We start from the raw sequence: 13,803 nt of genomic DNA, 5'->3' as shown, positions 1-13,803 counted from the left end.
AACCTCTTGCTTCATTTATTTGACCAGAAAAAGCCACGGCAATGTCCTTGACAAAACTATAGGAAACGGAGAGGAGGGGCGACGGGAGGCTTGTTGCCATGGCTCCATGCACCATTTCTGTTTTACTCACTCGATGCGGTGTACACATGTGCAAACATCAAGCTACAGCATTAGTAAAGGATCAAGGAAAATTATGTTGTGTACGCTTCACATGGAGGGTGTTATAAACACAGGCATCTACATTCTAGGCGTGCTGCCAGTTTCACATGGGCAGATGTAGTTAATAGCTGAACACTGGCAAGGTCTGTGCGATGAGCGATGGTTGAGTGCAGGCATAATCAATGGCAAGACTGAACTTTCCATTAGGGCAGACACTAGAGGGGCCCTGCATCAATGAACTGCAACCTCGTTTCACATTAAAAATGTGGGAGAGGAGATCTATGTGGAAAGAGAGGACTGAATCAAGCCATAGAGTTAAAAAAAAAGATGACAGAGGGCATGTTGGGCGTATACAGAAGAGAGGGGGGTGGCAGAGGAAATCATATTATATCAGATTAGAGTGTCAAATGCGTGTGTGCGGCAATACCATAGAAGGGTGAGAGATGAGAGCAGTGACAGTGAAACTGAGAATGAACTTTTGGCAAAGACCAAAGATGGTATGTAAGAATGAATGAGAGAAGGAAATGAGGAAGTGAGGGGGCATGAAAAGGTGCAAACAGAGAAGGCTCGGTGTGTTTGTCAGTGTTACTCACTCTGAGCCCGCAGCCATGTCCAGGTATGAGGTGTCTGCTGTGTCCACCCCTACTGGGATGACTATGCTCATGACGTTCTCTGCTGATCAGTTCTTGTCCTACTGAGTCCAGAGAATGGGAGTCCAAAACACTGAGGCATGCCAGCCACAGCAGTCATTGCAGACATCTAAGTGCATCCACAAGGCCTGAACGTGGAAAGGAAGAAAAAGAGAGCAAAAGAAAATCAGTTTATAGAAGCATACATTGATGATCAGTTCAACAGCGTGTAATTTCTTTCACACCAACATCAAAAGCAACTGCAAGGCTGCAGTGTCTAGCAAACCCGAAATTACAAATCATAGTGAAAAAGGGGTATTTCCAGCACATGTTAACACATGATTCATACTTTCAGGGCAAGAGTTTTTCAGGGAACTGTGTGGGAGGAATTTCCCCTCTGACAGAGCGGCCAGGCTGAGGTTATCGACTGAAAGCAAGAGGACACGATATTGTGAGGTGAAGCCTGGGCTGAGAGCTGCGCTAAAGCGACCTCTACACACTATCTGGCAGGAATGCAGAAGGCTGCACTGTAAGAAAGCTCCCACAAAGGGGAGCAAGAGAACACAGAGCAGCCAGCCGCCATGAAAGGAGGGAGGAAAAAAACGCAACAACACACAGAGGCCATTTTTCCCCCTTCGACTGGAGAGGACTGCTCTGTTCTAGGCACTCACACACAGTCGTCCCAATAAAAGACACACAAAAATCTTTACACATTTTATTGATAGGAAGTGTCATGTTTTTGTTGCTACTGTAAGATCAAGGAATCAATAATTGACTACATTAGGTGTCAGGCGATGAATGGTAGTGTCCCTTCGGTGCCCAAGCAGGCAGCTGCTTGGACTAATAAATTATACAATAGTGGTATTGATGGGAATATTAAGCCACGTATTTACGTCTGATGTGAATCCAGACGGGAGCATATGTGTCAGTGTGGCTGCCCCTGATACACAGGGCTCTGTTGATAAGCGGGATTAATGGGAGGGACAGATGCCAAGACAAAATAGGCTGGAGGTCACACCTCCGCCTGCTCATGCACACTGAGGCCAAACAAAAGGCTCAGATCAAGGTTCGGGGTGTAGATGGGAGAGGGGTTACAAAGCAGGGATGTGTCATGTATCGAGTAGGCACACATTTCACACACTTAGCAATGACACACAGTCGCACTGAAACATGTCTCTGCACGCCTGTGAGGTATCTGCCTGTTGTGGCCTAACCGTGCCCTCTGAAGCGCTCGCACAAATGCATGTCAAGACGGCACGTAGGTCTCCCTCCAGGAAACTTGTATTTCATTACCAGGTTGGCTGGTGTCAACCCTGAGAGCACGGCCTCTGTCAAGGAAACTCGTAGTTCAAATGGGAGAAACACACAACAGAAGACTGCACTTGATTCTGCCACTACGGACACAAAGGGTGTAGAGGCGGATTTAGAGAGGGACGCCACCGCTGCTCTCTCAAATGCGGATCCAATTGTAAAATAAGGCAGTGCTGATAAAATGTAAACAAGATTCTGTAGCTGCACTCCAATTTTCTTGCCTGAAATGTTTTCAGAAGCCTATTTTAGTGCACTGTTTGGCTGTAATACAAGAATTTGTGTCCAGGAAGTGGGTGCCATATAGTGTTTTTCCTGTATTGTAAAAATTGGGGCTGAAAATATCATAATCCAACAATAAAACTAAGCAGTTCTGATCAAATATTAACAAATGCTGCATTCAAATGGTGTCGTATTTACCGTGTTCACATGAGCTAACAAAGCTAACAAATTTGAATGCAGCACAAGATTCTGTTCTGCGTCACCCGTTTCTTGTCTCAAATGTTTTTGAGACTGTTACCAGCCAGTCGCCATATTGTTTCCTGTGGAAATGCGGATAAGCTCACCTATGTCGCCCACCAGTGGGAGCATTTATTGTTCTAGTTCAGCGCAATGCATCCTGGTAGTTGTAAGTTCCCTATCTATATTCTGTTTTCTTTTATCATAAAGCACCACTGTCACAAGAATTTCTGTTTAAACTGCAGACAGCCCAGTTTTATGAAAAGATTATCTTTCCAGCAGTGATGTACTTCCTTTAAAATGGAAAACAGCCATGAGAGTAATCTCAGGTACTAATTCACCCAAATGCACTACTTAAGCCAACATGACTGGTGAGAGGCTCAGAGACATGGCAGCTGTCAGCCCCAGGCCTAATTAATAGCAGGAAGAAGACCCCTGTGTGTCTGTGTGGCAGCCAAGGCCACTGATGGGATCACCCTCCAAATTCTCCCTTGATCCTGTGTGCAGTGACTGGGTTAAACAACAGTAGGGCTTTATCACTGGCAGGGGCATTTCGTGATAGAAGCTGATGTAACCAAAACACTTTCTTTCAACCAGGAGAGGCCGGTTTGCCAAAAACACTGAAATGACAGACTCCCCCCTCCTTTGTATGATCAGAGAGGCCCAGTGTGTTTCAACACTGGTTAAAGAGCTTTCCTCAGAAGCAGCCTGTTTGTTCCCTCGTCCACACCAATTGCCTCCAGTTCATCCAGGGAATCCTGCTGTCACAGCTAAGGAATGCACACACGAGCTCACGTTCACCCCCCCTTCCACGCACACACACAAACAACCAGATAACCCCTCGCCCTGTCCTTTCAAACATTCCTATCCATAAGGAAGAGCGGGGGGCAAACGTACACACACCGCACTGCAGCCAGACACAGAGTCAAGACCGACAAAAGGCGAGGGGAAAAAAGAAAAACAAGTACAGTACAGCAGCATTCCTGACTAAATCTGAGCTGTACTGTGACTGCCTCTGCCTGCTCCTCCTACTTCCTCTAGAAGAGCTGTCCATCACGCCGGAGAAACGCAGCCAAAGAAAGGAGAAGAAAAAAGAAAAATATATACCAACCCCCCCTCCTCTTCTTGTGCCCAGTCACCCCGCCCAGCCGGATTTCTCTCCCTCCTCTGTGCATTTCCTAAATAAACCTGAGACAGTAACGCAGAGCGAAGGGGAAGGGGAGTGTCGCAGACGCAGTTCCTAATTACAAGGAGCCCGGGAGAGACCATTTAAAGCCACCTTTGGCCAAATCCACTGCTGTTATGGAAACACATGAGAGGAGCGAGGGGTGGGGAAAATGGGGAACATGCACAGGGGAGGGTGAGCAGCAGAGGGACGTAGAAAGACATGTAGCGAGAGTGGACGATAGTAAAAAAAAAAAAACACGGGATGGAAGCGGTTTGCAGTTCCTTTCTATAAAACCGTCCTCTGTACAGATTTCCTTTCGCTGTAGAGAGCTTTAGAAATCATCCACAGCCCCTCCATTTCAGAGGGCAGCGGGGTGGGGGAGGTGTACATGGGGTCTGTCTGACAGTGACGCTACACAGCCGAGACCTGGGTGGACTCTGGGTGGCAGAGTGGAGCACATAGCGTAACCCAGTCTCTGCTTTCTCCTCCTTCCCCTCCCTCAGCGAGGGGACACAGTCACGTCATTGTGTAGGGAATAACTATCCTTTTAAGAGAGAACCGCACTGAAGTCAGTGAGGGAAAACCCACACCGCCACGCTCAAAAACCATGCCGCTACAGACAACAGCTTTCCTCTCTCCTCGGCTTATTACCGCTGCTCTGTGTGCGAGTGTTTTCATTCTCGTTTTCGCAGCCAAGTCTCGGCAGATTATGTTTTCCGATAAGTAGGAGGAGCAACAGAAAATGAGGGATTCCAACTGAATCCCACAGCCCCCCTGCCAAGCTGATGTGACTTCACACCATCCTCGTAGCTGGCTGCAATGACTCAGCTCATAAACAAACGGATAAAACAAACCCATACAAACACGGCGGTGTACACAGGAAGCATGACCCAGATGGAATGTAGGCCTGGGCCTCTTTTTCACGGTGCCCACAGTGGGACACATCGCATCTGCCCTGTCCTTCATAAATCAGTGTGCCCGACCCGCGGCTGCCAGCGCTCCCTCTGCACTCGAGCACTGAAGGTGAAGTCATACATCAGTACAGCAGGGAATATGGATGCGAGCATCCACACAAGCAATTTCCGTGGTCACAATAGGAACTCTTGCGGGTGCAAGCCAATACCTCGGCGAAAGATCAGTCCACTTAGGAGTCAGATGATGGGGAGGCAGCTGTGTTGCAGCGTTCATGCCCCAAACTCACGACTCGTAAACATTTAAGGAGAAGGGCAGCAGTAAAAACATTTAGGAGGTTTTCAAAGCAGTAAGCAGTAAGGATGGAGCTGAAACCTAAAAAAGCATCACAGCATGCTCTGATGTTTTATCTACATGGATACTATTTATATGTGGTAACACGTGAGACGTATAATCCTGCTACAGCATCCCAAGGACAAAAAGCAAAACAATATCCCCTGTGCTCAATTCACACAGCCAGGGAGTGAGTGAGTTAAAGGCAGTAGGAACAGGATCTGGCAGCAAAGCTGGGGCAGCCCTCCTGTAGTCTGAGTAATGTCTGTTCAGGAGAACCCCCCAGGGCACGATCTCTGCATCTCGCTCCCACTTACAGAGTATTACAGCCTGGCTCTGTGTGGCCAAAGGTGAGTTCCTTGTGCAAATTAGACAGGTGTGCGTTACATTAAACAAACCAATTCACACAGAGCTGCGTCCTTATCTGTGCGGCTGAGCGTGTGAAGGCCGTTATGACTTTGTGTCTTGATCCTGGAGAGCTATCCTGGATGTCAGAGCGGGCATATACGCAGCTGGAAGCTAATTACAGCATTTGGAGAATGCAATGTGCAGCTAGCTAAAAATGTGAGCTATGCATGTGCATGTGTGGCCAGAGGAAATTTGGAGAGATAACTCAGCATCTACAGGGCAAAAGAACAATAAGAGCCACTCAGGTCCCATTACAGCAGTGTTCGAGGATCAATTTCATGCCTGGACCGCAGCGCCGTTACATCACCAACATTGACGGCACATCCCCTCTTTATTCGGCCCATCCTGACTTGTGCTACCACCCATAAATTCTATTGTAACACGGGCACGGCAACAGGAAGGAGGTTAGGGAGGTGTAGCAGGGCTGCAGCCTCAGCAGCCCTAAAGCCACCTGTCGGGGAGGCAGCTTGCTAGTTTAAAGAGGGATCTGTTACGGCCCAGCTAGCAGCACAAAAACAGGTCACCTGAGCCCCGGCTTCTCCTCCCAGCTGGGATACCATGTGACTGTGTTGGGCCCCAGAGCCAGGCCGCTTTGTCTCTGGGTCTCTCAGGGTCTGGGCACTGCACAAGTGAGATCACTGGAGACCGGGCCACAGCCACACAGCTTAACCCCAAATGGTGAGGTGTGCATCTACAGAGACAAACATATCACCTACACACTGGTGCTACTGTTTCAGGGATGTGTTTATTATCTGGAGACAGGGAAGAGGACAATAACAAGTGAAGCTCCTCCAAGTACAGGAAGAGAAAGTGTATGTGGCCTTCATCTGCCCTATCAATATATCAATACACCAATAGACATCCTCTGCACCCACTTAGCTTCCTTACTGTCTCTCTGCTGTGCACAGTGAAAATGAAATCATTCTGTGCCGGCTACTTGATCGTGTGTGTGTGTCTAACTGTGTCTAGGGGTTAGGGTGAGAGGAAAGGTGTGTCATCTGAGACTGCTGTGACTTTCTGCCGCCTGCCAGAGTGCCCCATCCCTATGGCAGAGGGGGAGTGGCAGCTTGCCTCCCGTCACCATCTCTGTCAACAAAGCAAGCAAACACACACTTTGCTGCACAAGGCAACCAGGCACACATGCAGCCAGTCAGGTATTTAACACTTTCAGCTCTGATATCATGTAGAGAGGAGAAAGAAGACGTGAGTATCAAGGACAGAGGCCTCGGCTCCTTTACAAAGAGGAAGACGGCTGGGGATTTTGTGTATTATGTAGCAGAGAGTGATTAAGCACAGTAGGGCCCTCTCACTCATCTAGTAATAATAAACCCTCCACAAAAGAGAACACCCTTATGTGAACCATATCCACAGGCAGCTGAACTTCATTACAGCTGACCCTCAGTGGATAAAAGCTATACAGTCCATTCAAGTGCTTAGCGGCATTTATGGTTTAAATAATGATAAAGTAACTTGAAACTGGCCCTTGTCTGTCTGCCTATTTCATATGGTTTAGTTTGAAGAGGTTTGGACGCCTGTATTGTGCATTGCTCAATGTACAGACAGGTGCTTTAGTCAAACAAGCACCTCTGTATTTAAAACATCTCTTGGTCTAACACTGACAGTCTGCACTGTGGTTGACAGCAATGCAACTTCCTCACCCCACAGCTACACAGCTGTTTACAGTCATGTAAACCACATTTATGTTGTCAATTGTTTGAACTGTAATGACAGAGGTTTCACATGCTACAGCAACTTTTAAATGTTCCCTTTCTTCACTCGGCTAACACTGAAATTATCAGGAGGGAAAGAGAGAAAAAACACTACTTGGCAATAGTCACGAACCGGCATTCCAGCTGAATAAAGTGCCAAAGTTTGTCCCACAGGGTGACGTAGAGGAAAGGACAGCTGTGCCACACCATCGCAGGGCTTTGTGAGAGCCCACAGGCTTGAAAACACGATCCTGGGAACTAGCTTTGATTTTGATTGCTGCATATTTTCATTTTTAATATGCTGATGTTAGACGGAACGTGATTAAAATGCAATTTCCTGGCCTACAGCATTAATAAACATCCAGTTTTAAACCTATCCTATTATATGGGATTGTGCTGAGGGAATGTGCAAGAGTAGATGTGATCAAGACAATTGTTTATATTATTGTGAACTTGAAGCATGTACCTTGCAACTGTAGAATATTATATTACCTTGTTAAACATTTAGTGGGACATTCCTCGCAATTTATAACGTCTAATAAATCTGCCGTGTTTGTTTAGGTTGAGTCTTGAGCTACAGCAGATTAAATATTCAACTGATTTCTGCCTTTGAACTTGATCTTCACAGTCTCTACATGCATTAAACTATCCTTCTTCACAGAGATTCAAATTCAAGATGCTAATCATTAACCATCATAACTAACCAGCTCACATCCTAATATGTTTCAATGAAATATTGAGTGCATTCCTATCACACTAAATGTTTAAAAGTAAAGAGGAAATGCAAACCATGGGTGTAGGAGACAAACTACATTATGTGAACTTTGTAAATGTGGTTTCAGGGAGGTGATGTGTGGTAAAGAAACAAATCTGAAATATATTTATATTCACAGTTGTGCTTTTGTGCCTTAATGACACTTACTGGTGTTAATAAAGTGCATCAATGTGCTTTTCACTGTATTTTGCAGCATTTGTGTCTCATGTTTTATCATAATAAACCTCATGTCCCAACATCCAACATTACAACACGAAACACGAGCAATAGCATAAGCCGTGACGCATGTTACAGGGATACTATGTTATTCGTGTTGGAAATAGGCACACCAGCGTCAGTGATTGTAACTATGACAAGCCAAAGGCGCAGTATTACCGAGGCATGATCCAGGTTGCCTGACGTTATTGCTATGCCTTAACTCTATCTAGATTTCTTTTTAAAATAATCATGTGTTGTGTAGTTGCTTCCCAGTGAGTATGTCGGCGCTGCAGTCAGTCCTGCCGATAGGGGTGTGGAGGGTACAACGTTGCTATTATGTTACCACAACACCCTGGTGCTGTCGCCATTTTCATAGCGCTTTTCTCAGGACGGCGAGACAATCGTGTGGCCAGGGGAGCCTCGCCATGGGAGGAAAATCCCCAAGAATGCATTCAATCGCCTCTTTCATACACTCTACCTTAAGTATCACTCTGTCGGTACAGTCTCTGTGTTGTTATCATTAGGGCTTTTTTGTGAATTCGTCGACAGCAGAGCCAGTAAGCTAATCGGCTAGCAATTACGGCCAGCAATGGCCTCTGGAAATGTAGCAGGCTAAATGTAATGGCACTCGGAGTAGCGGAAAAATGGAGGCACGAAGCGCCTTAAATGTGACTTTTTATAACAGAAGGCGACAGAAGCAGCTTTTAAAACAATGATACTTGGAGTATATGTTCGTTTTGGACCGTAAATAAAGGCCAAAAATGACCGTAGCGTACAAAGCTAGCGGGAGCTAACGGCATAATGCGTAGAGGGTTAAAGTTAGCAAAGTAAGCTAGCAGCGACACGAAAGAAGTGGATTAATACTTGGCTCGTCACAGAACAGGAAAGAGCGACAACACCAGCGACGAGAAAGGCGAGCTCGGGCTGCAAACCACAGCCTATTGCACATTTATTTATTTCAGGTCGGGTTAAAGCAATTGCGACAGTGTAGTTAAGCATGGCCGGGGTTGCCAATCGAGATGGAGTTACAAATTGTATGACTGGGGCGAGATGCCCAAATGGAACACCCCCTCCCCCACGCTTGCAGCATTTGAACCCAATACACCCCTGAATCTAAATTAAGTGATCGCTACATGTACTTTTAACTCCGATTATAACAAAATCGTTCTCTCGATTGACATTGGGTCTATTCTCGATTGTCATAACCACGACTCCATAAAAGCTCAGTCGCCTATGAGATTACTGCGCAATGTAGCTAGGCATTTAAGCTATTTTAACAGCTGCTCTTGCTCCGAGTCGACTAGGACACAACAGTCTAAACATCTTCATATAACTGTTTACATGCATGTAAACGCTCATTGTTCTCCGGCTTTGAACAGTGGCATTGTATGAAATTTGCGCTGAACGGAAATAATGTCCCGTGCTCGGGTAAGCAGGGTGGGAGCCACCACGACAAATTCAAGTTTGTAGCTGATGTTAAATGTACTGTTTTCATGCTGGGTGACAGTGTTGCAAACACTGTTATCGAGTATATGGGGATGTGGGGGTAAAAAAAAAGAGATCTGGCGCGTTTGCTGACAGCTGTAAGGACCTTCGGTAATGTAAAGTGAATTAAGTGGTTGGGAAATAGAGCGGGTAGCTTTACATTAGGAGGTCACGTTATTTACACTAAAAGGGATGAAACCGTGCGCAATATGGCCCGCAGTCTCTCTGTGTCAAGCTCAACATCAACTGAGTCCCCTTCTGTAGTTAAGTCAACGCACGGATACTAATATGTCGTATTTTTAAGGACAAGTTCACTGCTGGCAATGTTAACTGTTGTTGTAGCAAAGACGTTACATGTTAGGACAGCCATTAATCTAATTTTCGTCTTACGTTACTCATAACGGTAATGTGTGTTTAAGCGTAAAGGCTGCTTTAACTATGTGGCAAACAATTATATCGATCACCACGACTTGTAAATAATATTTACCCGATAACTTTGTATGACGTCTCGTGTATCGCCACACTATCAAAGAGGAGTCAGAGCCCTGCTCGGTCTGTGTCAAGCTAATTTGAGCTAGTAGCATGCGCTAGTTAGCAAGTGCTCTCCTGGCTGGCCAACTTGACACTTAACATTGGAAACTTGCGTCACCTAGTAAGCGGTTTTCAAACTCCTATCACGGTAAATATAAAGAAAATGGACAGAATATCCACATGCCCTGAACTAACGGTGTTGATAAGCTAGCTAGCAAGCTAAACTCAGCTGATACTACAACTACGTTAGCCAGCATCAGCATGATGTGCCTAGCCAGCTAACTAAAGCCAACAATAGCCTTCCAGGTCAGATTTGTGCTCACCCTACAAGTACCACTAAATGCAGTTTGCTTACCGTTTTATGTCCACTCTGGATGATCTGAATAGCGAATAAGGGGACCTGGGTAAGACCCCCGTCGCTTTCCACACAGCTTCCACAACCAAAACAATACTTCTGTCCACACACTGCGGATCCCTAGCAAAGCTTTAAAATGTTTGTATTCAAAGGTGTCCTCTACAGAGTCCTCTCCCGTGAAAAATCCCTTGCTTCTCGTTCTACGGGGTGACCCGAATTTGACTAGAAATCAACTCGAAACCGTTAAAACTGTGCCCTAGTCATCGGCGACTTTTAGAAATTAGATCCCCTCAAACCAGTCTCTTTTCCCTTTGCAAAAATGGCGGCCCTGCCAGGACTGCCGAGACTCCGCCTCCCCCACGAGCCCCCCTCCCTCCCCATCACTAAACCCGAGCCCCGCCTCCACATACTGCGGGGCTACACGCCCGATTTCACAGGGGCACCGTGACCGTGCTCCGCGCGCGTTCACGCCTGTGATTCCTCAAGACTCTGCTATTTCTGTCGGCAGCGCTCTGGATTTACCTTCTGCCGCGCTCTTTATCTTAGACAATGGCTGTTAAACAAACAATTAGACAAACTGGATCTTAGGAAATCATTTAAAGGCTGCGTGGTAATTAAACTGGCTGTAGTCGTGGCCTAATACTGTGGTGGTGGTTTAATCAGAGTTTTAAAAATAGCCCATCAGACATATCTGTGCGGCATGCTCTGCAGCACAGTGTGGTGTGCTGGGTACAGTAATGGCCGTGCAATCTCTCAGATTATCTCAAAGTGAAGTCAGCTGTGGGAATGTTTTTATCAGGAGGTTTTGTTTCAACTAACTGTTATTTCCCCTCCCATTTCCTCCTCTTCCTCTCAGGGTGAATAAGGTTATTTTGCCTCAGCACGAAGCCACAAAGCTACTTTATATTTCACTCAACCCCTACAATGCTTTTGCTTTATTATAATGTCTGTTTTTTTTTATATTAGATAAACATAAAGTACAGCTTCTAGGCCAGTCCACATTGTTCATTAACATCACCACAAGCATGCCTGTAACACACTATTTTGGACCAAAATCCTTGATTTTACAACTGGCATGGCTGAAAAGGAGCACCTAAATCCGCTACCCAGCGCAGTAGGAGGCAACTAAGCTGTTATGTAACCCCCTTACACAAGAGCAGCGTTTTGTATATTGAACTGATGTTAGGAAGGGGTAGTCTATGAAACACTGACCAATAAGACTGAATCACGGACAAAGAACACACACCATACAGGGCCACGACATTGTTGGACGTGTCATAAATCACACACACTCTCTAAAGCCTGAGAGTTTACACAGATCACACTGGGCTTTAGGACAAAATCTCAAGTGCACATATCAGGATGAAGGCCAACAATCTCTTTGTTTTAAGTTGTCACACTCTTAATTTAAGCTACTAATGATAAATATTGTATATAATGGGGACTCATTGGCATATATTTCTTTTTATCTTGTCTTAAATTATCTAGTTGCTGTAACAGAATTATCTATCTATCTATCTATCTATCTATCTATCGGTGGGCCACACTTAGTATATTTTGAGCAACAAGCCACAGGCGGTTTAAAATAATTTTGCCGGCCATGATTGGCCCCCGGGTCAGACTATGGTCATGCCTGTCTTAGGTCATCTCTGGGCCCAGCTGTTCAGGCGTATTCTGATCTGAATCTGAAATCTGATTTGATCGAGTCTTGAACGGGGCGTTAAAGAGAAAAAATAATAACTTTATATCTGAGATCATGTAATACATCCACTTACAATACAACAGCTTACATGCATTACTTCTACTCCACCCCACATATATATGTACTTAGCTATATTCTGTGTTATTATGCAGTGTAACGTATGTGCAACTTTCTACGATGCTTACTATGCAATAATATTTACAGGCTCTATATATTTACAGTAAATATACTACACACCATGTGTGTATTTCAGTTTATCCTCTGCAACTGTCAATCATGGCCATGCAGTATCTGTATAAATTAAAGTTCATATAGATTTTGTATTGTAGTTTATATCTAATTTTTATTTTTTGTCATTTGTTTTTATTTATTTTTTTAATGTTTTATCCTTTTTAAGCACTCAGTCACTTATTTTATCCTTTTGTTTTCTTGTGTCTGACCTGTGAATTTCCCTGGTGTGTTAGTAATAATGGTCTTATCATGGATGTACAGTATCTGTATAGGTGAAAGGTGTATGTAGGTGTATTATCCAATTGTATTTTTTGTATTATTTTTATCCTTTTTAATCACTTTTTGTTTTCTTGCTTTTCAACTATGAATCCCCCCAGTGTGGGACTAAAAAAGTCTTATCATGGACATACAGTATCTGTGTAAGTGAAAGGTGTATATAGATTTTATATTGTATTTTTCTCTAATTTTAATTTTTACATTTTATTTATCCCTTTCAAGCACTCGATCAGTTTTTTCCCTTTTGTTTTCTTACCTCTGACCCGCGAATATCCCCAGTGTCAGACTAATAAATCCAATTATTTAATTTTATGCAATATTTTTGATCCTTTTTAAGCACTCAATCACTTTTTTTTCTGCTTTTGTTTTCTTGCTTCTGACCTGTGAACTCCCCCCATGTGGGACTAATAAAGTCTCATCATGGACATACAGTATCTGTATATGTTATAGGTATGTATAGATTTTATATTTTATCATCTCATTTGTATTTTGTAATATTTTTACACCTTTTTAATCACTTTTTTCCCTTTTGTTTCCTTGCTTCTGACCTGTGAATTTTCCCTGTGTGGTACTATTAAAAATCTTATCGTGAATATATAGTATCTGTATATAGATTTTATATTGTATTATTTTATCTATTTTTTGGGATTTTTTTTGTATTTTTCTTATCAAATTTATATTTTTTGTAAAAAAAAAAAAAAAGTGGATTTTTTTTCCTTTTTGTATTTTTCTAATCTAATTTATAATTTTTGTAATCCTTTTTAAATCACTTTTCTCCCTTTGTTTTCTTGCTTCTGACCTGTGAACTTCCCTGGTGTGGGACTAATAAAAGTCTAATCTACTTCAGCTCACTTCACTCACATTTTTGAAGGTTTGCAAACATTTAAACTTACAGTGTACACACACTCATAACAATTACAGCCTGTGTTTACACCCCATAACCATCACCTCCTAGTTGCAGTTTACAGTCCCTCTGATTTATTAACCAGCTGAATGTAAGCTGAGACGTGTTTGACACTGAAATAAAATAACTGTAGCCTTTTTTCCGACTGCTTTATTGTTGTGGTGAATCGTTTACTGTCAAACCTCCAGAAATGTGTCTGTAGAAATCCCTTTGACATCATATGTTGAGAGAGGATGTTCTCATCGTTTCCATTTATTGACC

At 44.0% G+C, this 13,803-nt stretch overlaps 1 protein-coding gene across 1 annotated transcript in view; it reads right to left on the bottom strand.

The window, feature by feature from the left end:
* The window catches only part of kmt2e (lysine (K)-specific methyltransferase 2E), a 37,049-nt gene extending 24,711 nt beyond the window's left edge, over positions 1-12,338 (bottom strand). Inside the window, exons 1-2 of the mRNA XM_049566481.1 lie at positions 10,430-12,338; positions 753-937 (exon numbers count right to left, since the gene is read on the bottom strand). Coding sequence (XP_049422438.1) covers positions 753-823 — 71 coding nt within the window. The 5' untranslated portion in view covers positions 824-937; positions 10,430-12,338. The remainder of the gene's footprint in view (positions 1-752; positions 938-10,429) is intronic.
* Positions 12,339-13,803: the final 1,465 nt, after the last annotated feature.

Source organism: Epinephelus fuscoguttatus, linkage group LG22 (genome assembly GCF_011397635.1).
Source record: "Epinephelus fuscoguttatus linkage group LG22, E.fuscoguttatus.final_Chr_v1".
Lineage (NCBI taxonomy): Eukaryota > Metazoa > Chordata > Actinopteri > Perciformes > Serranidae > Epinephelus > Epinephelus fuscoguttatus.
Note: the sequence above shows the minus strand (reverse complement) of the source record. Positions and strands in the feature narration are given on the sequence as shown.